This window comes from Balaenoptera physalus (assembly GCF_965194825.1).
Source record: "Balaenoptera physalus genome assembly, chromosome: 16".
In the NCBI taxonomy this organism is placed as follows: domain Eukaryota; kingdom Metazoa; phylum Chordata; class Mammalia; order Artiodactyla; family Balaenopteridae; genus Balaenoptera; species Balaenoptera physalus.
Window position 1 is genome coordinate 88,111,303 of NC_138898.1, and position 27,459 is coordinate 88,138,761.

General features: G+C 45.5%; 1 protein-coding gene and 1 long non-coding RNA gene across 2 annotated transcripts in view; one reads left to right on the forward strand and one right to left on the reverse strand.

Moving 5' to 3' along the window:
• The window catches only part of CYTH3 (cytohesin 3), a 93,331-nt gene extending 86,774 nt beyond the window's left edge, over nt 1–6,557 (reverse strand). The window contains exon 1 of the mRNA XM_082429980.1: nt 6,377–6,557. Within this exon, the coding sequence (XP_082286106.1) occupies nt 6,377–6,419 (43 nt within the window). The 5' untranslated portion in view covers nt 6,420–6,557. The remainder of the gene's footprint in view (nt 1–6,376) is intronic.
• The window catches only part of LOC309645215, a 117,561-nt gene that overhangs the window by 60,283 nt on the left and 29,819 nt on the right, over nt 1–27,459 (forward strand). The window lies entirely within an intron of this gene.

Consider the following 27,459-nt stretch of genomic DNA (forward strand, 5'->3'; position numbering starts at 1 on the left):
GAGACCACAGGGGACTAGAGCAGGGGCAAGGACAGCCCCAAGGTGAGAACGTTTTTTTATGTTTTTAAAGGGTTATCAAGAAGAAGGGTTTGTGAGAGCCCAAGTGTGGCCCACACCGCTGAGAACGTCTGCTGTCGGGCCTTCTTACAGGAAAAGCGCGTAGGCCCCTGTCCTAGAGCACAGGGATGCGACACTGCAGGCAGCAGGGACGCCAAGGCCGCTGCCGACTTGGAGAGGAGTGACACGACCTCTGCTTTAGAGAGGCTGCTCTGGCTGCCGCGTGCACAAGGGCAGCGGCAACGAGAATGCTGGACGGCTAAGGCAAAGCAAGTGCAAGACCGCACCAAAATCTGGGCCTGAGCAATGGGAAGAACGATGCGGCCAGGTGCTAGGATGGAGACACTTACCTGAGATGCTTTAATTATTTTTTGTAAAGACCTTAAACGATGGGACAGAACATTAACAGCTACTACATGGATTCTGAGTAATGGGAACGTGTTGTTTCATTGCTTTCTGTACTTTTCCGTGAGTTTTTATATAGGTTTGTCCTACGCCGATCTTTCCCTTCACTTTTGCCGCCCCCCCCACCCCGCAATCCACCTCGCCCTTGTAACTCCCACCCGAACCCCTCCTCACTGGCGCCTATCCCCACGTCCTCTCTTCCCCTCCTCCACTCTGTTCCCCACTCGGTAGCCGAGGACACTCTTCTTACAAGGCAGGGGGTCCAATGCTTAAGAACGTGGCCTCTGAAGCCAGGACGTTCAAAGCTCGGCTCCACCACTTACTAGCTGTAAGTTACTTGGCTTCCCTGTGCCTCTGTTGTCCACTGTCATCCGTAAACGGTGCTCATGTTAAGTACCTAACAGGGTTATTGCGAAAAGTAAATAGGCTAAGATCCCTAAAGCAGGTGGGGCAGAACTGGACACAGAGACCATTGTGTAAATATTAGCTACAATTACTTAAACATAAATCAAATGTCATCCCCCAGTTTAAAACCCTTCATTGGCTTCACGCACTTAGAATAAAATGTAAATTCCTTACCTACTCAAACTGCCTGAAGCGTCCCAGTTCACTGCCGGCTCAGACCACACACAGCAGCTTTCAGCCCTCTGGAGGCGCTCTGCTTCCCCAAGCCCCGGGCCCAGCCTCTGCCTGGTCCTCGACCCCTTTAGGTCACACCTGAAAGAGTTTTCCCTCCAAGAGGCCTCCCCTGGCTACGGGCCCTACCTACTCCTCCCACCACAGGCCCCCCAACTCTCCCCTCAACCCCTTGTTGATTTCCTTTCACACATCAGCATAATTTGCAATGACTTTATACATCTGTTTACATTTTTCTTCAGTCTCCCGTCTAAACAAAAGCTCCAGGAACGCAGGAAATTCATCTGCTTTATTCACTGTATTCACCCTTCCGCCAAGCACAGGACCTGGCATTTGGTCGGGATGCTATCAATATTTGTTGAATAAATAAATGTTCTAGAAAACAATACACTCTAAGCATACCCTAAAAGCACCTATCATGTCACTTTTTAAACATTCCAAAGAAAGCAGTTAATTTCCTATGCAGACTGAAAAAATAATTTTATAACTTTCTACATGTTACATTGATTTTAATATACAAAAACTCCAAACATATCGAATCACTTTGTTGTACACCTAAAACTAACATAACATTGTAAATCAACTATAATTCAATTTTTAAAATTCTCTCAAAAAGGGTGTTTTCTTACTAGCATACTATTTTTCTGTGAAACTGGTTTCCAGTTTGGGAAACAGTGGAGATGGACAAGCTTTTCTGAATTGCAAAATACAAAAAGGCATAGAGCAAAGTTTCCAGGGCACTGACATTCCCCATCTGCTTGGTTCCCAACACCCTCCCCAACAGGTAACCATTGTTATTAGTTCCTTGCTTAGCCTTCCTGAGAATTTTCATGCATATGCAACCACTTCCTTTATTTCTATTTAACAGAAATGGTAACAAACAGTGCACATTTGCCTACACTTTGCTTCTGCTACTTAGTAAAATATTTTGGAAACCTCTGCCTATTAGTTCATAAGGAGCCTCCTCATTCCTTTATACAGCCTCACGACTTCAATCGCCATCTGGGTACATAGCGTGCAGTGAACACTCGGGTTATTCGCCATCTTTTACTATTACAAACAAGGCAGTGAATAATCGTGTACCTACGGTATCTCAGGCATGTAAAAATATACCTACACGTTAAATTCCTAGAACTGGTATTGCTGCGTCCAAGGATGTACATGCTTGTAATTTTAAAAGCTGCTGCCCAGGGCACCTGTATCTATCCGGGGTCCAACCAGAGAAAGAGAAGGCCCTCAAGGAGCTGAAGTAGAGGGAATTGAAAACAAGGAATTGGTTACACATACAATAGAAAAGCTGAGAATCATACAGGAAATGGTAAGACAATGCAGAGATTAGCAAGAGGAACAAGTTGCTACCACCTCTAAACTGGAGGGTCACAGGGAGGAGGTCCTTCCAAAGCTCAGGGGCTCGGTCAACAGGCAGGAGCTGGAGCCAAAAGGAGACCGACCGCCAGACACACGGCTGAAGGCAGAATGCGAGCAGAGACGATAACCTGGCCTCTCCCTTCCTCCTGCCATCCAATCACCCACCAGCGGCTCCCACTGGCCACCCCGAGCCCCGAGCCAGCCGACCCAGGCTCTGGGAAATGTCCCTGTGCAGGCAAAGGGCAAGCAATGGATCCAAGCCAACCAAACACAGGCTGGCGTAGCCTCCTTAAGAGTGGTAACTAATTTACACTCCTATCGCCCACAGATGGTTTCAAGTGTAGGGGTTATCGCTGGCCTGACAGGCAAGATCTGGGATCTCAGCCCGGCCTTAATTTATATTAACTTTATTGGGTGAGGTGGAGCAGCTTTTCAGGTGAAGCACAGACTTACGTCTCATCTACGCTGATTGGGGTAAGGGGGGGAGAGGGGTGCAGGAGGGAGGGGAAATCAGTAAAGTTATTCACTTCATCTGCCACACATGGTCCATTCAGGAAGTTCAGTCACACAGACCCCCAAACTGAGCATTAGGATGGTGGCAATGAGCCAAACTAGCCAGTCACCTTCCAAGTAGAGACATATCTCAAGAACTGTTCTAGAAAAACTGAAAGGCAACAAGGCCCCAAAGGAATGAAAGATACCTTAACTACACTCAGCACACATTATAAATAACAGCGTGTTCTTGTAATCTAGTGCCCCCCAGGTGTTCCTGCTTAGAACTGCCTTCCACCCATTCCTACCACTACCCTCTCTCCTAATCCTGCAGTTAAAGAACAAACAGTAATACCCCGGACAAAAACTTAAAAGTATCAAAACAGCAAGCAGGAATCATTTTTTGAAGTCTTCTAACCGGACCAACACATTAGCAAAAAAGATACTTTAATTCTTTTGCCCCTGGCATAACTACTGTTTGAATAGATTATTTACCCTCTCTGGTAAACAAGCTGAAACTGACTTCCCCATATACAGTTCAGAGTTCTGTACTACACTCTAAAAATATACCCAAAAAAGTTATGTTTTGCAAATGACTGGCAAGCGAAACTATTCTCTTTCAAAGGGCTGAACTTTATTTTTAAAAACATGAATTTTAAAGCAAAGCATTTTTAGAAATCTAAATGGTGATAAAAACTAATGAACCATAAAGAGGTATGTTAACTTCAAAACCTCCATCAATCAAGAGTTAAATATAAGCACACCAAATTTATGACAAGCACTATATATATATATAAGACTCTTCCTTCAAAACTCTAAGATTTCCATCTATTCAAAAACACACTTACTCTAAGAATGCCAAACATATTTTAAAGTGTCTTCCATAAGGCAAGGAAGAAAGAATTTAATAAACCATATCAATAAAGCTTAATGAGGCAGGGACATTTTAGTAGATAATAAATATCTGTTCACTGTTGACTGTTCCAGTGAAGTGAATTAAATGATACTTTAAAAACAATCATACCCTTTTTCCCACTGCAGGGTAATTTTTTTTTTGAAGAGATGATTTCATATAATTTCAAACATTCAGAAAAGTTCCAAGAATTGTACAAGAAACACCAATATACCCTTGACCCAGATACACCAAGTATTTACATTTTGCCCCATATGTTTATCCTTCTGTCTCCCTCTATTTTTTCATGTGTGTGTAAACTTTTTTTTCTGAACCATTTGACAGTAAGTTGAGGCCCTGTACTTCTTTATACCTTAATAATTCAGTGTGTATTTCCTAAGAAAAGGAATATTTTCTCTATTTTTATTATCAAAACCCAGAAATTTAATACTGATACAATACCATTATCTGGTCTATTGCCTATTCAAACTTTATCAATTGTCTTATTAGGGTAAATTTTTTAAGTTTTTTTTTTTTCCAAATTTGAAAGTAATATACATCATTCCAGAAACTTGGAAAATATAAAAACCGAGAAAATAAAACATCCATAATATCAGCAGTTTTCACATTGTTTAGACCATAATATATAAAACTGCTTATTTTTAATGGTTGTAAAATATTTCATCCAGTAAACTCCCCATAATTTACCTCACCAGTCTCCTATTAGGCACTGTCGTTTCCAATTTTCTATTATAAATAGCGTTAATGCACAGCTCCTGTGCATGAGATTTTTTTTTTTTTTTTTTTTTTTTTAAATCTCAGGATTGTATTCCCAGAAGAACTATATTAGCCCAAAGAAAGTCTTGATACTTTGGAGAGGTAATACTATCCTTAGCTATAGTATTCAAGATCTATACTGGCTTCCTTTTTTCATCTTTATACCTGCTTTTACCTTCAAGTTTTCTACATTCCTTAACTGACAAGAGTCCAAAACTCCTTCAAATGAAATCGCCAAGCCAGCCAGCTGCCTGGACTCAAATGTCAAACGTTTAAATATTACAGTTGTTTGTTTTCTAAAAAGGAGACACTTGTCTGCCGGTGCCGTTACCCCAACTGTGACAGGCAGGAAACACCGCGTCCACGGAGAATCCATCACTTATGTTCTTCAGACAGCAGCCTGGCTGGAGGAGAGTGTGCACCTGGGCTCCTCCTTTCCACACAACTTTCCGTCATAAACAACACACCCACTCGGTGCCACAGTGCTACCCCTAGCTCCAACTATGAGAACTGAACTCGACAAATGCCAGGATTCGGGCCAACTTCCCCCCATCCCAGCCCCACCGCTTCTTGGGGCGCAAACATTTCCCCCGGAGCAGCACTTAACTGCTAGAAGGCACCTTGATTAACCACTTCATCCTGAAGCATGCAACACTGCTGATTCTTACAGGCAGCTGCTCCGCAGCCTGTAATTAAGATTTTTTTTTTTCCAAAATGCTCCCTTATTACAAGGGATTCTGATGATTCCGTCTGTCAGCATAAAGGAGATCTTTAGCAAAAACAGAGAGAAATCCTTAACTTTGGGTGTTCCTGTAAAACAGGGGTATTAACCCTTTGCTTCCCAAGCCAACGACCCACTCCATCCACAGACACTACACAGACACGTTATTCGCTTTTAAAGGCGTAATTCGCATCATGACACAACAGTAATCTGTATTCCACTAAATAATTTACAACAAACGCGAATCTTCTAGCAAGAGGTGACCGAGCGTCAGACGGACAGCTTGGTTTTCTGGTCTCACCTCCGGGCGGGCTGCAGCTCCTGACTCCGACCCCTCGGCTCCTCTGACTTTTTTAAAATTTATTTATTTTTGGCTCACTCCGTAACGTTCCCCTATTTCATAAAATGCATGCGCTCTATCTGCCCCCTCCTCATTTAACGATCCCACTAACCACTTCTGACCTAAAGCCAAGAAAACTGTCACGACGTTCAACCCTCTCCCCCCAGCCACCCTTCTTGGACCCGGAGGATCCCCAATTCAAAACTTTGCCCTCCCGGTTTCCCGTGGACTCCCCGCTTCCCACCACCTGAGAGAAGACGCGGGGAGGGTCGTCACCGGTGGTTGGGCTCCGGAGGGCGTGGACGCCCTTGGCGACCAGAGGCGGAGAAGGTCGCCCCCAAGGTCCCCCGCCTGGGGAGAGCGACCCCCAAACCCCGAACCGAGCCTCCGGGAGGGCCCGGCCGGCGGGCAGCCCCGGCCTCGTCCCGGACCCTCGCCCGGGCTCCGCGACGACCCCGCCGGCCCCCGCCTCGGGGCCCCCGGACCCCCTCCTCGGGCCCCGGGCCCGGCGCGCGCCGCGGGCCTCGGCGGTCGCCAGGCGGCACCGGCGCTGCCCAGACCCGGTCTTCTCAGGCGGACCCGGACCACCGACCCCCGACCCGGGACCGGCCGTCCCCGCTCCGGTCCGGCGCGTCCGCGACCCCCGCCCCAGGCCGCCAGCCGCGCCGGCCACACCTCCGACACTTACCGCCGCCGCCCTCGCCGCCGCCGCCGCCGCCGTCTTCGTCCATCTTGAGGCCGCTCCCGCAGCCGGCGAGCCCGGGGCCGGCGGGCGAGGGGCCGCGGGTGCGGAGCGCGCGGGCGGCCGTGCAGCTCCAGCAGCGCGCGGACCGGGTCGCTGCCCGGGCCTCCTCCCGCGGGGCGGGGCGCTCGCCGCTCGGCGCCGCCGTCACGTGGCGCGCAGACCCCGCCCCCGGCTGCGGTGGGCGGGGCCCGAGGCCGCGCGGCCCCGCCCGCGGGAACCCGCCCGGACCCCTCGTGAACGCGCTCGGCCCCGCCCGGGGCCCCGCGAGGGTGAGAGGGGACCCTCCGGGGGTGACGCGGGCTTGCACACCCGGCCCCGCCCCGCCTCCGAGCAGCCTTGGGACGGACGTGGGGTCCGGGGCAGGCGAATGCCCAGTCTACAAAACCCGGCGGCGGGAGGTCCTCCTCGCACGTGCACCCAGGGAAAAAAGATCAAGAAACGTATTTAAAAGTCAAGCCTTCGCCCTTCGGCCCGAGAAATTTTAGAGTAATTCCAGCCTTCCCGCTTTTTGGTGTAGAATGGAGCCTCTCCTTTTCTGGAGATGAGTGCACTTCAACAAAGTGTAAAGCTTGTAAATAAACGTTATCATGAGGTTGGAACCGAATCCCCAGCCGGCACACCTGGGGCCCACCCTCAGAGGGCTTTGTAGGGTTGGCCCGTCCGGCCCCAGTTGCTCCTGCGCTTTCTCTCCCGTCTCCCTTGGAAAGCTGCCAGCTGCCCTGGATTTCTGATGCAGGAGGAGCTCTGAATTGAATTTCCCGTGGGCACAGCCGCGGTCCTCAGCACAGGCCTCCTGGGCAGAAGGCCTCAGCTTGCCCCTGCTCCATATCTTCCCCGATCTCCTTTCCCACTCCACATCTTGCTTCCAGTAACTCCTCCTGAACCATTGAATGGGGCCCCTCCCAAGCTTTTCTGTTCAATTTGCTGGAACTAAATTGCATTAAAGAAAAGGAAACATTGTAATGGAGGAGATAATTCATCTCTAATATAATTTTCCAGCAAGTGTTTTATATTTACAAATGGCCCATTGAGTTGAAGGAACTTTCTGCTGTCATTTATCAAAATGGACATTTTTCACTTTTTTGTTCAAGGGTGTGGAATGATTCCAAAGAGGGCAATCTCCTGATAATCTCAAAAATTAAACACTCAGCATTCTGGTGCTGCTCAGGCCTCCCGGCACACTTCTGGGTGAGATAAGACCTGTGGCAGCTTATGTGACAAATATACAACAGAAAAGGGGTCTAGGCATCAGGAGATGTAGGTTTGCATCCCAGCCCACAGACTTGGCTTCCTGGTCTTGTTCCTGTTGGCTTGGTAATCTTGGAGATAACAGCGTAGTTACTGAGAAAAATGACAGCATACTTTGAACTTGATAATGTGACATGTGGAGCTTTGAACTCAGTGATACTATCAATTTTAAGTGCTTTTAAATGTCAACTCCTAATTCTTTAGGTTTCTTAGAGTGTGAGCCATAGATGCTTCTCTCAAAGTTTGAGTCTGAAAATCGCCTCTCTGATCTCCACCCAAGCTCATTTCCATCAGAATCAGTCATAGCCCAGTTATTTGTAAGCAGGGTATTATATTATTTCCACAGCTTAGCCAGGGCCTCCATTTCGACAAAGCCTGCAAAAAGTGTTGGGAGAATAAAGGCTCGGACTATAAACCTTTATTTCTATACTTGAATGGCGTAATTGGAAGACTTAAAAACCTTCAGTATGCGAAGGAATTAATATCTAATTGAAAAATTAGATTTTTGGGAAAAGAGCTGCTTTCCAGTACCTCTTAAATGCTACCAAGATAGCAGGTATCTAATCTGCTCACATGCAGGTTGGCCTTACATAGGAACATGAAGTATCCTAATTATCCACTAAGTTAGGCACTCACTTTATGCCCATCTGTGTTACTCGGATGTTGAAAGCTCTATAAGTGAATCTGTAAGGAAACAATTCATGCAGCAGATACCACTCCAAGTGTTAAACCCAAAACCTTGTTGCAATCATTCCATCAGACAATACATATTTAGGGACCTGCTGTGTTTCAAGCACTGTCCCAGGTGCTGGGAATACGATAATGAAAAAGATAGATTCAGTTCCTGTCCTCAAGCGACATACGGCCTAGAAGGAATACAGCCATTAAGCATATAATTACTCAAATAATTATTTAATTGAAAATTTGATGTCCTATCCTATTTATAGACTTTCTCACAGTGTTTGCTGTTTCCTGTCTATTGGCTTTGCAGCCTTGAAACTCCTTCAGACCAAGACTGTAGTCTGTATGTATTTTGTCTCTGTGATCCACTGCAGGGCCTGGCCATATCAAAGAAAAGTAGAAAGCAACAGTTTTTGCTTGAACTAGACGTATTTGGTATTGCTGCTGGAACAGGGCAAGCAAAAGTGAGAGACATCTTGAAAACATGTTGAAACCCATTTATCAGCCCTTTGACCATTGCAGAAATAGTTTAAGAAATCAAGAATGGGCACACATTCTGGAAAGGCCAGAGGACTTCTCCTTTGTATAGTCATCTCCATCCTCCAAGTGGAAGTCTATGAAATTGGACAGAAGTGTCCTCGCCCAGCACTAAGGTCACAATAGCCAAAACCCTGCCAAGGCCAGTTTCTTCGCACTCAGTCAGAAAGAGGCTGCCCACGCCACCTACACAGAGCAGTTCCCGTCTCCTCTGATACTGATCAAGAAATGCAGAGACAGCAGTGACTGTCAGCAGATGGAAACCTCAACTAATCCGTTACATCTGCTCAGGGGTCTCTGGTCCAGTCTGGGAAAGGCGCACACAGCGGCCAGCTCGCTGCTGGCTCACGGTCACGAAAAGAAAGCAACGCTTTCCGAAATCTAATTTCATCTAGGAAAGAAAACGTCTCATTGGAATCGAGATGATCTTGTGCAGACTAGCATTCTCCGCTCTGCCCTGGCAAACAATGGGGGTCCAAGTGTCAAGTCACATCCTCATTAAATTTTCAAAAGCCCAGACATCATGTCCTTCACAGCGTCCATCTCCCTTTCCAATCGTTCAGTGCAGTCTACCTTGGTCTTATTCTCTCCCCCCTGGAATCCACACAATTGACAACAGTTCTCTGGCCTCAGATTACCAAGGGCAGCTTAACTCCTTTTAGATTGATTAGTCACTTGCATTTTTGCAAGAACAAAGGCGGTCAAATTTCTCAGTAGTGGTAAACTTGGGAAAAAATAACTTGGCCACCATTTCAAGCTATTTCTTTGGAAGAAAGGCATTTCACATACCCACTCAAGGCAGCGTGGATATGAAGAGTTATCAAATGCAAAGTGTCTTCCGTAGTAATAAAAAGCTGTGTTATTTTTATCTCGTTCTTCATTTTTATAGGATGTCCCTGACCTACTAAAAACAAAAACAAAAAAAAAATGTTTTTTTAATTTAAAAAGGTCCCCTTCAGATGTTGGTCAGAGTCTGCTGTGTGCAGCTTAAACTCATCAGGAAAATCCATCCCCGGGTGCAGAGTGGACTATCGGACAGGCAATTAAAGAGGAAAAAAATGTGAAAATGACATACATTAGTACATGGAACATCTGTCTGTGATCATGGTCCTCTGAATAGAAACTGTGCTCTTAGCCAGCAATCAAGTGACAGAACAAACACCCATCACGGACCCAGAGAGCCTAACTGTGCCCAAGCAAAGGTGAGTCTGCAATTTGACTTGTAGGATGGCGAAAGCCAGCCATGAATTCCAGTCATTCACTGACTTTGCCAAAAGGCCACATAATGCCCAGTAAAGTCATTAGGTTCCCAGCCACGATGCATCACAGCACACCACCTCTGCTAACTGGATACTGCAGACTCTAAAGTCAGACGGCCCGGGTACTTTGAGTTCTTGGCTGTGTGACCTTGGGCAAATTGCTTCACCTCTCTGTGCCCTAGTTTCTGCAGCTGAAATGGAACCAACAACGACTTTGCCCCATATGAGTACTCTGAGAACTAGAACTAGATGCTATCATACACCAACAGTGTATGGCACACAGTAAGTGCTCAGTCAATGCTCATCATTGTTATGCACAGAGGCAGAAAGCTTCTCCACTACCTCTTTCACAAGCCAGACAGGATGCATGTGACAAAGCTGAATCTTAGTAAGGGCTCCCCACCTTCACGGCCACCTTCTAGCTGCTGTGTTTTCCTCCCAGTTTGTCTTCTGCAACATACCTTGCCACACTCCACGCCCTCTGCTTGTGAATTGTCCCACACTTCATACCTCATTAGTCCTCTAAAGAACTGGGTTCTTAGGGCCACGGTCACATGCGTGCAGCTCCACAGGGGATTCTGGGGACTCTGTGCCCCTCCCTTGATGTTACTTTATTCATTCGAAACCTGCTTCTTAGCTCCCCCACCATGCAGGCCTTGGGGATTCAACAAGAGCCAGCAGTCAGTGACGTTTAATGATGGCCCCGTCAGACCTCAGCATCCAGAGGGACAATAACAGCCCCAGAAACCTTCACCACACACCCCCTTGCAGCTGCCAAGGTTCCTTTTCTTAGGCAAAAGAAGGGTCTGGCATGCACACCCCGCTCAAATACTTCTCCCTCAATAATAGGTTAATCATACTAGTTTAATTTGTAGAGATCTTCTGTTTGGTCAATACATTTTTAGCATTTAATAAATGTTATTAAAATTCATCACTGAGGTTTCGAATATATAAACACACTATTGAGGACCCTTATTCACTGGAATAAAAACAATGCAAGTGATTGCTTGTCTTTCCATCATGTTGCCCAATGACACAATATGAAATCTCTCTTTCCCCTCCTTTAACAACGTACAGGGCAGATTCTGACCATCCTGATCACTTTTGTTGTTAAAAATAATGTAGCTTAGGGGCCTCCCTGGTGGCACAGTGGTTGAGAGTCTGCCTGCCAATGCAGGGGACAAGGGTTCGAGCCCTGGTCTGGGAAGATCCCAAATGCTGCGAAGCAACTGGGCCCGTGAGCCACAACTACTGAGCCTGCGCGTCTGGAGCCTGTGCTCCGCAACAAGAGAGGCCGCGATAGTGAGAGGCCCGCGCACCACGATGAAGAGTGGCCCCCACTCACCGCAACTAGAGAAAGCCCTCGCACAGAAACTAAGACCCAACACAGCCAAAAATAAATAAATTAATTAATCAATTAATTTTAAAAATAATAATAATAATAATAATGTAGCTTAGACAGACTTCTGATTCCAGAAATATGGAGTTGATGTACTTTTTCCTATTCCTCCCGCTAAGTACAACTAAAATCCATGAACGTTACACAAGAAGACTTGGAAAGATGAGAGCAGAAGGACTAGGGACATCGGGAACCAAGGAACAACATGGTGGTGAGTTCCCTGAGTTTTCTTTTTGCCTCAGAGATCCCAGACTTGATGCTGGAGAAGCCAGAAACCCAGACACACCAACTGGTGCAAAGAAGGAAAAACTACAACAAAAGCCTCCTCTCTCTAGTCGAAGGATCAGGAAAGGTACAGCCTAACAAGACAGAAAACTTTTAGCTAATAAGTTTCTACTCCACTGCAGGCAGCCCCACTCCCACCAAAATCAGCAAAAGGCTGAGAGAGGAGCCTAGCTCTCCACTCTCTCCAAGCTGAGAGGAGGTATCCCAAACCAATGCCCCCTCTCCAAGGCTGGTACTGGAGAAAGTCAAGTAGGGGACCCAGACTTTCACTCCAGCCAGGCAGTAATGAGGCCGCCTCTCCCTCTCCACTGGGGTGGTGTCAGAGAAGGTCTGGGGAGCATCAGGACTTTGACCACCCTCAGCAGTGACAAGGCCCCCTGTCACCCATGGTACCAGTGGAGGCCATGGGTAGCAGTGATAAAGCACCCCAGCCTCTCCCAGCTAAGGCAGTATCAGCAGGGGCCTGGGGGAGCCTGAACTTCCATCTCCACTCAGCAGTAACAAGGTACCCTTTCCCCCAACACAGGATGTCCACGGAGGCCAAGTGGAGAACCTGGACTTCCACCCCCCCACCTGGTAGTAATGAGGAGGAATTCCCCCCCTTACTTTGCTGGAGATGTCAGTGGAGGCAGACATAATAAAAATATTTATCGAAGGCCCAAAGTCTTATAATAATACCAGAAAGTCCAGGAAACAATTGAAAATTACTCATCGCACCAAGAACCAGGAAAATCCAGGTTGAATGAGAAAAGACAATTGATAGATTCTGATACCAAGAAGACAGAGATGTCAGAATAATATGAATAAGATTTTGAAGCAGCTATTAGAAAAATTTTCAACAAGCAATGATGTACACACTTGAAACAAACGAAAACATAGAAAGTCTCAGCAAAGAAATAGAAGATCTCGAGACTTCCCTGGTGGTCGAGTGGTAAAGAATCTGCCTTACAATGCAGGGGATGCAGGTTCGATCCCTGGTCAGGGAACTAGGATCCCACATGCTGCAGAGCAGCTAAGCCCACATGCCACAACTACTGAGCTCACGCACCCCAGAGCCTGCGCACCGCAACTAGAGAAGAGAAAACCTGTACACCACAACTAGAGAGAAGTCCGCACACCACAACAAAGAGCCTGTGAGCCCCAACGAAAGACCCCGTGTGCTGCAACTAAGACCTGACCCAGCCAAAAATAAATTAAATAAATAAATAAATAATTTAAAAAGAAATAGAAAATCTCAACAAAGAAATAGAAGAGGGACTTCCCTGGTGGCACAGTGGTTAAGAATCTGCCTGCCAATGCAGGGGACACGGGTTTGAGCCCTGGTCCAGGAAGATTGCACATGCCACAGAGCAACTAAGCCCGTGCGCCACAACTACTGAAGCCCGCGCGCCTAGAGCCCGTGCTCTGCAACAAGAGAAGCCACCATGATGAGAAGTCTGCACACTGCAACGAAGAGTAGCCCCCGCTCACCACAACTAGAGAAAGCCTGCATGAAGCAATGAAGACCCAATGCAGCCAAAAATAAATAAATAAATTTATTTTTAAAAAAAAGAAATGGAGGAAACAAAGAAGAACCAAATGGAAATTTTAGAAATGAAAACAATAACCACCCCCCCCCAAAAAAAAATCAATTATGGGCTTACAGTAGAATGGAAGGGATGAAGGAAAGAATCAATGAACTTGAAGAAAGAGCAACAGAAATTACCAAATCTGAACAACAGAGAAATATAGGCTGTAAAAAAATGAGCAGAGCCTCAGGCATCTGTGGGACTATAACAAAAGAACTAACACTCTTGTCATCAGAGTTCTGCAGAAAGAGAGGATAAAGAGGGTGGAGTAGAAAAAGTATTTGAAAAAATAATGGCTAGAAACTTCCCTAATTTGGCAAATATCCTAAACCTACAGATTCAAGAAGCTGAGCAAATACCGAAGAGGATGAATCCAAAGAAGTCCATGCCAAGACACATCATAGGAAAACATTGAAAATAAAGAAATGGACAGTTTCTCTCTCTCTCTCTCTCTCTCTCTCTCTCTCTCTCTCTCAGCTGCTGCCATCATATGGACAAGTCTCAGCTAGATTGGTGGAGAATCCTCAGCCAACATCAACTGCTAGCACTTGAGACAGGAGATGAGTTGCCACATGACAGCAGCACATGAGGATCCCAAGCAAAGCTAACAGAAGAACCAAGTCAGCAGCCCCTTGAGAACTGTGAGCAAATAGATATAGTGATCAAGAATTTCTTGGTAAGGAGCTCCACTGATATTTTTGTTGTGTCTGTCGGTCATCAACAAGGTTTGGAACTCACTAGTGTAGACCTTGGAGACCAAGTTCTACTGGGTCACCTGTACTTTGGAAGCCTACTAAGTCTGCTCTACTCATGGCACCTGGGCAAGGAAACCAATTCTCTATCACCTAGTGTACAGGTCAGGACTTTTTCTATTGCAAGTATCAGAAAACCCAACTAAAACTGCTTAAAGAAAATGTATTGGGCTTCCCTGGTGGCGAAGTGGTTGAGAATCTGCCTGCCAATGCAGGGGACACGGGTTCAAGCCCTGGTCTGGGAGGATCCCACATGCCGCGGAGCAACTAGGCCCGTGAGCCACAATTACTGAGCCTGCGCGTCTGGAGCCTGTGCTCCGCAACAGGAGAGGCCGTGGTGGTGAGAGGCCCGCACACCGCGATGAGGAGTGGCCCCCACTTGCCGCAACTAGAGAAAGCCCTCGCACAGAAACGAAGACCCAACACAGCCATAAATAAATAAATAAATAAATAAATAAATAAATAAATAAGTAAACAAACCCAAAGTTAAAAAAGAAAATAAAGAAATGGAAAAAAATCTTGAAAGCCGTGAGAGAGAAACACCTTATGTTCTATATTTTTAACACAATAATATTAATTATTTAATTAATTTTAAAAAGCTGGGGGAAAAAAGAGAGTAAAAAGTGAAAGAGAAAAAAAAAGCTGGTACTTTGAAAAGATAGGTAAAATTGACAAACTTCTAGCAAGACTGAAAAAGAAAAATGAGAGGGAAAACACGCATTACCAATATCAGGAATGAAACAGTGCCTGCAGAGATTAAAAGGACAATAAAGGCATACTATGAAACCTATATACTCATAGATACATGACAACTTAGATGAAATGGGCCAATTTCTCAAAAAGCAAAAACTGTCACCACTCACCGCAAATGAAATAGGTAATTTAAAGAACCTGTAACAATTAAGGAAATTGGAATCATAATTTTTAAACTTCCAAAAAAGAAATCTTCAGGCCCAGATAGTATTACTGGAGAAGCCTACCAAATGTTTAAATGAACATCAGTTCTACACAATTTCTTCCAGAAAAGATAAGCAAAGGAAACACTTCCCAATTCATTTTATAAAGCCAGTATTACCCTGTTAACAAAACCAGACAAAGACAGCACAAACAAGGAAAATTACAATGTCCTTCATGAATATAGATACAAAAATCCTTAATAAAATATTAACCAAAAAATGTAGCAATGTATAAAAAGAATTACACACCAGGACTGAGTGGGATCTATTCCAGGGATGCAAGCCTGGTTCAACAGTCATAAATCAATTGATGTAATCTACCATGCTCACAGGCTAAGAAAAATTACATGATCATATAAATGGATGTGGAAAAAGCCATTCACAAAATTCAGTACCATTCATGATTTAAAACTCTTTGACGCTAGGCATAAAGGGGGACTTCCTTAATTTGGTAAAGAAAAAATAAAAATCTACAGGACTTCCCTGGAGGTCCAGTGGTTAAGACTCCATGCTTCCCCTGTTGGGGGTAGGGGGCATAAGCTCGATCCCTGGTCAGGGAACTAAGATCCCGCAGGCCATGCAGTGCGGCCAAAAAAAAAAATCTACCAAAAGCCTATAGCTAGGACTTCCCTGGTGGCGCAGTGGTTAAGAATCCACCTGCCAGGGCTTCCCTGGTGGCGCAGTGGTTGAGAGTCTGCCTGCTAATGCAGGGGACATGGGTTTGCGCCCTGGTCTGGGAAGATCCCACATGCCGCGGAGCAACTAGACCCGTGAGCCACAACTACTGAGCCTGCGCGTCTGGAGCCTGTGCTCCGCAACAAGAGAGGCCACGATAGTGCGAGGCCCGCGCACCGCGATGAAGAGTGGGCCCCGCTTGCCGCAACTAGAGAAAGCCCTAGCATAGAAACAAAGACCCAACGTAGCAATCAATTAATCAATCAATCAATAAAAAAAAAAATTAAAAAAAAAAGAATCCTCCTGCCAATGCAGGGGACACGGGTTCGAGCCCTGGTCCAGGAAGATCCCACATGCTGCGGAGCAACCAAGCCCGTGCACCACAACTACTGAGCCTGAGCTCTAGAGCTCACGAGCCACAACTACTGAGCCCATGTGCCACAACTACTGAAGCCCGTGCACCTAGATCCCATGCTCTGCAACAAGAGAAGCCACTGCAATGAGAAGCCTGCACATCACAACTAGAGAAAGCCCACGCACAGCAATGAAGACCCAACACAGCCAAAAAATTTAAAATTAATTATTTATTTTTAAAAAGCCTATAGCTAGCATCACACTTAATTTTGAAAGACTGATGGATGTTCCCCTAAGATTGGGAACAAAGCTGGGATTTCACTCTCACCACTACCACTCAACATAATCCTAGAAGTTCTAGCCAGAACAACAAAGCAAGAAAAGGCATACAAATGACAAAGGAAAAAGCAAAAGTGTTCCTATTTACAGATCATGTGCTTGTCTACATAGAAAATTCCAAAGAATCTATAAAAAAATCTCCTAGGACTTATAAGTAAGTGAATTCAGTAAGGTCACAGGATGCAAGATCAATATATGAAAATTAATTGTATTTCTGTATACCAGCAACGAACACGCGCCAAGTTCCCTCGCTGCACTGACCCCAAAGAATCCCTTGTACCTCTGATTGCTCCCCGGAGGGCGCCAACTGCACAGCGGCTACCTGGGGCAGGGTGGTGTTGTCTGGGAAGGGGCAAAGGGAGCTATGGAAGTTTAACCTAAAATCACCCACGCACCCACACACACACACACACACAAAATGCAGTCGTGCTTAAAAGAGAAGGAGCGGGGCTTCCCTGGTGGCGCAGTGGTTGAGAATCTGCCTGCCAATGGAGGGGACACAGGTTTGAGCCCTGGTCTGGGAAGATCCCACATGCCGCGGAGCAACTAGGCCCGTGAGCCACAAGTACTGAGCCTGCGCGTCTGGAGCCTGTGCCCCCAAACAAGAGAGGTCACGATAGTGAAAGGCCCACGTACCGCGATGAGGAGTGGCCCCCGCTTGCCGCAACTAGAGAAAGCCCTCTCACGAAACGAAGACCCAACACAGCCATAAATAAATAAATAAATAAATAAATAAATAAATAAATAAATAAATAATCCTTCCCTCTATTTAAAAAAAAAAAGAGAGAGAAAAAGAGAAGGAGGGGAACATAGGTAGTCTGGCTTGCAATCGGTGTTTCTGTGTATTAGGTTTGTGTGTTTGGGGTTTTTGGATCATTGCTGCCATTTGTAGTTTCTGTTTGTGTACCAAGTTGAATAGTGTCACCCCACCCCAAAATTCATATCCACCCAGAATGTCAGAATATGACCCTATTTGGAAGCTGGGTCTCTGCAGATGTAATCAGTTAAGATGAAGCCATACTGGATTAGGGTGGGCCATAAATCCAGGGCCTCCTGTCTTTATAAGAAGAGAGGACGCACACAGGGGAGATGGCCGTGTGACAGAGGCCAAGATTGGAGGGAAGCAAGTACCGTCTAAGCAAAGCCAAGTACTGCTGAGGACCCAAGGCTAGGAGAGAGGCGCAGGTCGGCCCTACTGACACCTTGATTTCAGACTTCTGGCCTCCAAGACTGGAAGAGAATACATTTCTGTTGTTTTTAAGCCACCCAGTTGGTGGTCACTTGTCACTGCTGCGCTAGGAAACAAATACAGTCCGATTCTGCCTTTCCCACGATCTAGAATAAGTGGCATCTTGCTAAGGATGCCTGGGGGGTGGGGGGATGGGGGGGATCCTCGGGCAATCAGTGTGGCTTCCTCACACGGAGAATGAATCCCAGATCCTATTTGGGACCTGAAGAAGTGTCTCCTACACAAGAAAAAGAGGGACACACCCTCAAGCATGCAGCATTTTTCTGTGTGTAAAAGAAGAGCAGGAAAACCAGCAAACAAAAATCACATTCTTGTACAGCCACATGAATGCACTGCCCGGGGCGCGTTCGCCTGGCGCCTGCTTGCTCAGCAGAAGGCCGCGGGTCAGCTGGCTGGGAGCTTAGTCACGGCCTTTCAAACCCTCCTCCGCAGCTTCCAAGTTCAAAGGAGAAAAGAAACAAGGCTTTCTGGACCATCTCAGGGAGACACCCTGCCGGTACATGTGAGTCATGGTGAGACGGTATCCTAATTTCTTCAAAGGTTTTCAAGTTCTCTTGGCTTCTCCTGAGTGGAGTGGTTTTCAAGTTCCTCCTAAGTCTCGCCCTCATTCTTTACCTTTCTGCCTCTATGAATGCCCCTGGACTCAGGATCAGAGCAGGCAACGAGGCTGTGTGGCTTTTCCTGGCGCCTCCACCCACAACAGCAACATCAGCCTCTCCACCATCACCAGCATCATCACCATCTCCATCGTGGAATAAGTACAATATTATAGGCACGACTTCTGAGCACCTGCTGTGTGCCAGCCTCCATACGAAGTCCCCTCCCAGCTCCCTCCAGGTAGGCATTGTTCAGTCCCCGGAGAGGCAAAGAAGCTGAGTCTCAGTAACACAAATTAAAATTGTGTAAATAAATAGTGTGCCTGACACCACCCAAGGAGAAAGTGGAGGCCCCGCCAGTCATCCTGCCTCCACTGCCCCTGTTCTTTCAAGACACCATCCAGCCTCTGAAACACAGAGAAAGGAAAACATTCCAGCCACTCCTGGAATACCACACGTCCAGGGAATACCCAGCCTGCTGCCTGGACACGATCGATGTCCTCACCTGTCCCCCCCCTTTCTTCTCCCATCTTCTGTCACATCTTTGTTAAGCCCCTACCACGTGGCGTGGACACCAACCAGGGGGCCTGGCTTCACGTGTACGACTGAATTTCCAAGTGACTGGTCAGAGGGTTTGGGTTGGGGTGTAAGTGCTCAGTGGGTCCGGGGGTTCCCTTTGGGGTGAGGCAAATGCTTTGGAACTAGTTGGAGGTGGTGGTGGCACAACATTGTGCATGTACTACGTGCCAGTGAATTGTGCACTTTAAAATGGTTGATTTTTAGGGACTTACCTGGCAGTCCAGGGGTTAAGACTCCAAGCTCCTAATGCAAGGGACACGGGTTCAATCCCTGATCAGGGAACTAAGATCCCGCATGCTGTGCGGTGCAGCCAAACAAAATAAAATAATTATTTTTTAAAAATTTTAATAAATAAAATGGTACAGACTTCCCTGGTGGCGCAGTGGTTAAGAATCCACCTGCCAATGCAGGGGACTCAGGTTCGAGCCCTGGTCCAGGAAGATCCCACATGCCGCCGAGCAACTAAGCCTGTGCACCACAACTACTGAGCCTGCGCTCTAGAGCCCACAAGCCACAACTACTGAGCCCATGTGCTGCAACTACTGAAGCCTGCACGCCTAGAGCCCATGCTCTGCAACAAGAGAAACCACCTCAATGAGAAGTCTATGTACCAAAACGAAGAGTAGCCCCCGCTCGCCACAACTAGAGAAAGCCCACGAAGACCCAACACAGCCAAAAATAATTAATTAATTATAAATAAATTAAGTAAGTAATTAATTAAATGGTTGATTTTTAGATAATCAACAAGGACATACTGTATAGCACAGGGAACTCTACTCAATACTCTGTAATAACCTATATGGGAGAAGTATCTGAAAAAGAGTAGATATATGTATATGTATAACTGAATCACTTTGCTGTACAGCAGAAAGTAACACAACCTTGTAAATCAACTATACTCCAATATAAAATAAAAATTAAACTCTCTCTCTCTGTCTCTCTCTCTCTCTCTCTCTCTCTCTATATATATATATATATTTTTTTTTTAAAAGAGGGAATTCCCTGGTGGTCCAGTGGTTAGGACTCTGCTCTTTCACTACCAAGGGTCCAGGTTCCATCCCTGGTTGAGGAACTAAGATCCCGCAAGCTGTGCAGTGCAACCAAAAAAAAGAGGAAAAAAAACAAAGACAGAAAGAAAAGAAATAAATAAAATGGTTGATTTTATGTGGTGTGAATTTTGCCTCAATAAGTTAAAAGGGTTTGGGAATTGCATGACAAAGGAGCTCCATGGCTGAGGATATTTAATGCTGTCACAGCCTAAAAGCCCATCTCACCCCTTTCTTTGCCAGAACCACGTTAAGGCAGCAGCCAGCTCCCCAGGACAGCCTTGGTGTTGGCGGGTCATTCGGTGAGCCGCGCTGGGGCACAATTTCGGTGGCACTGTCCTGCCCTCCCATTTCAGTGTCCCCATGTCTTACACATCCTGTTCACACTAAAGCTGAAGTGAGACAGGATATCCAGGGACTTGAAAGTAGGGTTTGCTGACAGGTGACTCAGGAAGATGGATTCTCCAAGTACCTGCCCCTCCGAGGCTATGATTTCCCCATTGGTGGTGCTTCTAGAAAACTGATGACAGACAGAACGACCCGCGCATGTCGCTGAGCACCATCCCCAGGGAGCGTGACAAGGCAGCTGCCTAATTGCTGGGTGGCCTCTGACAGCTGTGACCCTCTGACACGTGTTGCCTGGCAGGTCTTCCAAGAGATGCTGCAGGAGGCCCTAGCAGGACCAACCTGGCCACAGGTGAGGAAGGGCAGCTTCCAGCCTTCTTGACGAGGAGAGAGAGAAACTGAAACAAAAAGCAGCCAAAGAATCCCATCAAAGGTGCCCAAGCAAATCCTGGTCCACACACATTCACAATAGCCAAAGGTGAAATAGATAGCTAATGAGAACCTACTGTATAGCACAGGGGACTCTACCCGGTGCTCTGCGGTGACCTAAATGGGAAGGAAATCCAAAAAACATGGGATATATGTATACGTATAACCGACTGACTTTGCTTTACAGCAGAAAATAACACAGCATTGTAAAATAACTATACTCCAATAAAAATTAATTTTAAAATAAATAAATAAAAAGTTTATAAAATAAATTATCAAAATGGTAATTAAAAAAACAATAGCCAAAGGTGGAAACATCCCAAGTGTCCATCAACCGTCAATGAATGATGGATAAACAAGGGGTGGAAATCCATACGATGAAATATTGCTCAGCCATAGAGGGGAATGACACACACTACGATGCAGATGGACCCTGAAAACATGAAGCTCTGTGAAAGAAGCCAGACACAAGAAGACCACAGTCTGCATGATTCCATTTATACGATCTGTCTCAAATAAGTGAATTCATAGAGACAGAAAGTGAATTGGTGGTTGCAGGGATGGGGGGGGAGGGGCGTGGCGGATGCGGAGTGCTGCTTCATGGTATGAGTTCCCCTTTGCAGGTGATGAAAATGTTTGGGGAGCTTGTTAGAGGTGGTGGTCACACAACATTGCAAATGTACTAAATGCCACTGACCTAACGCTTTAAAATGGTTAATTAAAAAAATTATATACATGTCTGTAAGAAAATCTACATAACATAAAGTTTACCATTTTAGCCATCTTGAAATGTCCGGTTCCGGGGCGTGAAGTACATTCACATTGTTGTGCAACCATCACCACCACCATCCACCTCCAGAACTTTGTCATCTTCCCAAACTGAATCTCTTTCCCCTTTAAACACTAATTCCCCATCCTCCTTCAGCCCTTGTCAGCCACCCTTCTACTTTCTGTCTCAACTCCAGGGACCTCTTATAAGTGGAATCATATAATATTTGCCCTTTTGTGATTAAAATAGTTAATTTTATGTCGTGTGAATTTCACGTTGATTGGAAAGAAAGCGAGAAAGAAGGAAAGGAAGGAAGGAAGGGGAAGGAGAAGGAAAGGGATGGGAAGGAAAGGGAGAAAGAAAGAAAGAAAGAAAGAAAGAAAGAAAGAAAGAAAGAAAGAAAGAAAGAAAGAAAGAAAGAAAGAAAGAAAGAAAGAAAGAAAGGAAGGAAGGAAGGAAGGAAGGAAGGAAGGAAGGAAGGAAGGAAGGAAGGAAGGAAGGAAGGAAGGAAGAAAGGGAGAAAGAAAGAAAGGGAGAGAGAGAGAGGGAGGGAGGGAAGGGTGGAATAAAGGAAAAGAAACCAATCAATCCATCTTAGCCCCCTCCTCACTGAGACTGTTGTAGCCACAGACTGGATCTGGGTCAATGTGACCACAGCCCCTTCTGAATCTACCCTTCACCCTCTACTGTCATCCCCAGGGATGAGACTGAATTGGCAGCAGGTCAAAATAAACTGTTTGTGGGGCAGTAGCAGCCTTAGGGGGCCTGTGAGATGCTGGTGGGAGAAAATGCCATCCTGGGCCTCAGATAACAGCTTCATGAACAACTCTCAGGTTTACGTGCATGAGAAAAATGTCTCGGCTGTGGTTTCCTCTCTAAGTGTTCCAGAGCGGACAGCTCATTCCTGCTAATGGAAAGGCCTGCATCCGCTTCCTGGATGTCGTGAATGGGGTAAAAACCCTGGAGAGAAAGTGCCCACGCCATCGCCAATCGCACCCCGTCCATTTGTGTGCTGAGCCTAACTTCAGGTTAATTATTTATGACGGGGCTCCAAAGGAAGTGTTAGTAAGAGACTGGCTGCCTCTTCTAATTGCCAGATTTCTGAGAAGAAGCTTCAGCCTGGAGGGATTTTTGTGATTAGAATGAAAGGAAATACAAAAAAGCAAAGTGTGCTTTGGCCTGGTCCAAAAGAACAGACTACTGAGAACTAAAAAGAAAAATTAATTATTAATAACCAGAATATGGAAAGAAAAGGGGACGACAGAGGAAAGACGGTTTCTACCCAGCCCTCACCTGAATCTCCCGCAACCAGAAACCAAGGGGAGCTGCCCACAGAGTCATACACCAGACGTGGAGCAGATCGGTTGTCGATTCTGAAGATGAAACAGCATAAGGCTGCCTTCTGTTGGGAAATCTCAGAGCCAGGGGTCTAAGGTAGAGGGGGCTTCACCATGAAATCATATTGAACTTTGGTTTTCCAAAAACAGCACGTGTGACACCTATTTAATTTCTAGCCATTTTTGTCTTATAAGCGCATCATATAACTTTACAAAAAAAATTTTTTTATTTAAGTGTAGTTGATTTACAAAGTTGTGTTAATTTCTGCTGTACAGCAAAGTGATTCAGTTATACATATGTATATATATTTTTTAATATTCTTTTCCATTATGGTTTATCATAGGAAATTGAATATAGTTTCCTGTGCAATACAGTAGGACCTTGTCGTTTGTCTATCCTGTATATAAAAGCTTACATCTGCTAACCCCAACCTCCCACTCCATCCCTCCCCCAACCCCCTCCCCCTTGGTAACCACCAGTCTGTTCTCTATGTCTGTGAGTCTGTTTCTGTTTCATAGATAGGTTCATTTGTGTCATATTTTAGATTCCACATATAAGTGATATCATATGGTATTTGTCTTTCTCTTTCTGACTTACTTCGCTTAGTATGATAATCTCTAGTTGCATCCATGTTGCTGCAAGTGGCATTATTTCATTCTTTTTTATGGCTGAGTAGTATTCCATTGTATATATGTACCATATCTTCTCTATCCATTCATCTGTTGATGGACATTTAGGTTGTTTCCGTGTCTTGGCTATTGTGAATAGTGCTGCTGTGAACATAGGGGTGCATGTATCTTTTTGAATTAGAGTTTTGTCTGGATATATACGCAGAAGTGGGATTGCTGGATCATATGGTAGCTCTATTTTTAGTTTTCTGAGGAATCTCCGTACAGTTTTCCACAGTGGCTGCACCAACTTACATTCCCACCAACAATGTAGGAGGGTCCCCTTTTCTCCACATCCTCTCCAGCATTTGTTATTTGTAGAGTTTTTAATGATGGCCATTCTGACTGGTGTGAGGTGATACCTCATTATAGTTTTGATTTGCATTTCTCTAACAATTATCGATGATCAGAGTCTTTTCATGTGCCTATTGGCCATTTGTATTTCTTCTTCGGAGAAATGTCTATTTAGGTCTTTTCATCTAACGTTTTTGTAGCTGCTTCTTACTTGGGCAATGAGTACCCAGCCCTTGGATCATTCACATCCCGCAAGATCAGAAAGGAAGAAAAAAATAGAAAGAAAAAAGGCTTCCGAATAGTCCTATTTTGCTACTCAGAGAAAATTTGGTAGGGAAAGAAGTTATAATGATAGCAGATAAAATGCAATTTGAAAGTTACCTGTTTGTTTATGTATCACCCTTGTCCCCAGCCATCACTGACAACTAAGAGTTGACTTACTTATCAGTTTAAATCCCAGGTACTCTTCCTTGGGAGCAAGAAGTGGCGTATCAGGAAACGGTGAGAAGTTCCGTGGCAAAGACACAATTTGTAGCTCAACTGCTGGAGGATTTTTTCATTTGCATTCCACCAGGCAAACTCAAGTCTGAGTTTCTATGACTTTTGAGGCACATTTTACTTCCTGGCCTGGCACTCCACTCACCTCAGCAAGAACTAAGGTGTGGAATTTAATAACAGGCATGCTTAATTATAGACGTTGCATTTGCCTGTCCTGGAGGATTGAAAACAAAGTGTCTCCTAAAAAACTCAAGACTGGGGTCATGAAGGGGATCAGACTCACAGATCAAGAAATGCCACCAGACGTTTAATAAATGGATGGATGGGAACTTCCCTGGTGGAACAGTGGCTAAGACTCTGCGTTCCCAACGCATGGGGCCTGGGTTCGATCCCTGGTCAGGGAACTAGATCCCACATGCCGTAACGCAGATCCCGCAGGCAGCAACGAAGACCCGACAGAGCCAAATAAATAAATAAATAAATAAAATATTTAAAAAACAAAAAAAAGGAAATGGACCGATGATGAAGCAGGGAGGGGCTGTGTATGGTGACTGAAACTCTTCCAGGGTTATCCACTAGAGGACCCGCCCCGGCGGGGCCCCTGATGATATGGGCAGTGCAGCGCACGGGTCCAAGTCGGAAAATATTGCTATGACTTTTCCTCTGCCAGGAAGGTGCCTCCCTGTTTCTTTCCTCAGTCAACTCAATGCCCTCAAGACCGTTGTCCGACGATGTAATTGTCCCCCCCCCATGGTGGAGTGAGCTCCCCATCACAGGAAACATTCAAGTAGAAATAAGAGAAAATACGTCTGTACTACATTTGTTCCAAAGTCCCTTCCAGCTCTTCAGACTGTGTGAATTTTCAGGTTAACAGAATTGAAGGTCATTCCCAAATCACAACAGCTGCTCTCCGGCCAACATTCCATCAGGTGAATCATGGAGGGAAACAGTGGTGGAGGTTATCAAAACTAATGATGGACAAATACCGTGACCGTGAATCAGAGAGGGGCCCCCCCCAGCTTCAAGGTAGGGTCCCCATCTGAGGATGTGGGAAACTGGCACCCTCGTGCCTTGCTGCTGGGAATGTAAAATGGTGCAGCCGCTGTGGAACACAGTTTGACGGTGCGTCAAAAAGTTAAAGGTAGAATCACCATGCGACCCAGCAATTTCACTCCTAGGTGTATCGTATACCCAAAAGGATTGAAAACAGGTATTAAAACAAATACAGCTGACCGTTGAACAATGAGGGGGTCAGGGACACCGACCCTCCGCCCAGTTGAAAATCTGCATTTAACTTATAGTCGGCCCTTCACATATGGAGTTCCCCCATATCCGAGGTTCCCTGTCCCCGGATTCAACCAACCACGGAACTTGTAGTACCTTAGTATTGACTATTGAAAAACATCTGCCATACAGTTCAAACTGATGTTGTTCAAGGGTCAACTTATATACATAGTTCATAGAAGCATTATTCAAATAGCAAGTAGCAAAAAGATGCAAACAGCGAAAATGGCCATCAATGGATAAATGAATAAACAAATTGTGTTTTTATATATACATAAAGTATTTTAATATACATTATTATATACGCAATTATGTATATATTATATAATATTATCTATTGTATATAGTAATATATAATAATATATATAATGGAATATTTCTCAACCATAAAAAGGAATGAAGTATTGATACATGCTACGTGATGAGCCTTGAAAACATTACGCTAAGTGAAAGAAGCCAGACACAGAAGGTCCCATGCTGTATGATTCCATTTACATGAAATATGTAGACTAGGTAGAGCTACAGAGACAGAGGCAGACTGATGGTGGCTAGATGCTGGAGGGCGGGAGGAATGGGGAGTGACCATTGAATGGGTACCGGGTTTCCTCTGGGGGTGATGAAAATATTTTGGAACTCGATAGCAGTGGTGGTGACACACTGTGAATGCACTAAATGCCACTGAATTGTTCACTTTAAAATAGTTAACTTTATGGGACTTCCCTGGTGGTCCAGTGGTTAAGAATCTGCCTTCCAATGCAGGGGACGCAGGTTCAATCCCTGGTCTGCGAACTAAGATCCCACATGCCATGGGGCAACTAAGCCTGCGCACCACAGCTAGAGAGAAGCCCGCCAGCCGCAACTAAGGCCCAAACGCAGCCGAAAATAAAATTAATTAATTTAAAAAAAAAAAGAAAAGAAATGTATCACAGAGCTAAAAAGTACAACCAACTAGTGAATATAACAAAAAAGAAGCAGACCTCACAGATATAAAGAACAAACTAGTGGTTACCAGTGGGGAGAGGGGAGAGGGGAAGGGAAATTTTTAAAAAAATAGTTAACTTTATGTTGTGTGAATTTCACCTCAGTTAAAAATCTGTGAATGGTTCCCAGCCCAGAATGAAGAGAGGTCCCTGGAGCTCACTGCTGTGTGCCTCAGCGCAAGGTGATTGACCTCTCTGTGCTTCAGCTTCTCGGTTTATCAACGAGAGACAGTAATACCCACCTTTCAGAGTTGTCCCTAAGATTACAGATCATTTTACATTATGTGCCTGGCATGTATTAACTATTATGAAAAAAAAATAGGAGACACCCTGATGTGAACATTTCTAGAATGGAATGGAATGGCTCTAGAATGCAGAGCCAGGGTCCTCGCCGACATTCTTCAATCAATAAAACAGGTGGTCTAGTTGTCAGAATATACTACCTCCCTCTTGAGAATCGGTTTATAAGAGAGAGGAACAAACGTTACTATTGTATCACCTTCTGCTTACACAACTATCAAGATTGGAATCACCAGGTCGGAACTCAGCATTTACTGTGTGCCAAACGCTTTCCGTGTTGGAGCTCGCCCAACCCTGGAGGCCTTAAGCGTGTGTTATTATTCATGAGGGTTTGAGAGCTAGGCGAGCCCTCGGAGTGGGCAGGGAGGCCCAGAGAGGTGATTCGTTGCCCACCATCACACAGCTTAGGACCCACGTCCTAGCCCCTGTGGGACGCCCCTTTCCACCTCTCCAAGGGGCACTGGAGGGCAGCTCAGAAATTTGCTAGAAAGCAGAAAAAAAAATCCTACGTGAGATTTGAAATCTGACATGAAGGACAGGTGATGTGCACCCCTGAAACTCAGCGGTACACCCCGAAAGTCAGTGTCCCTGCAGAATT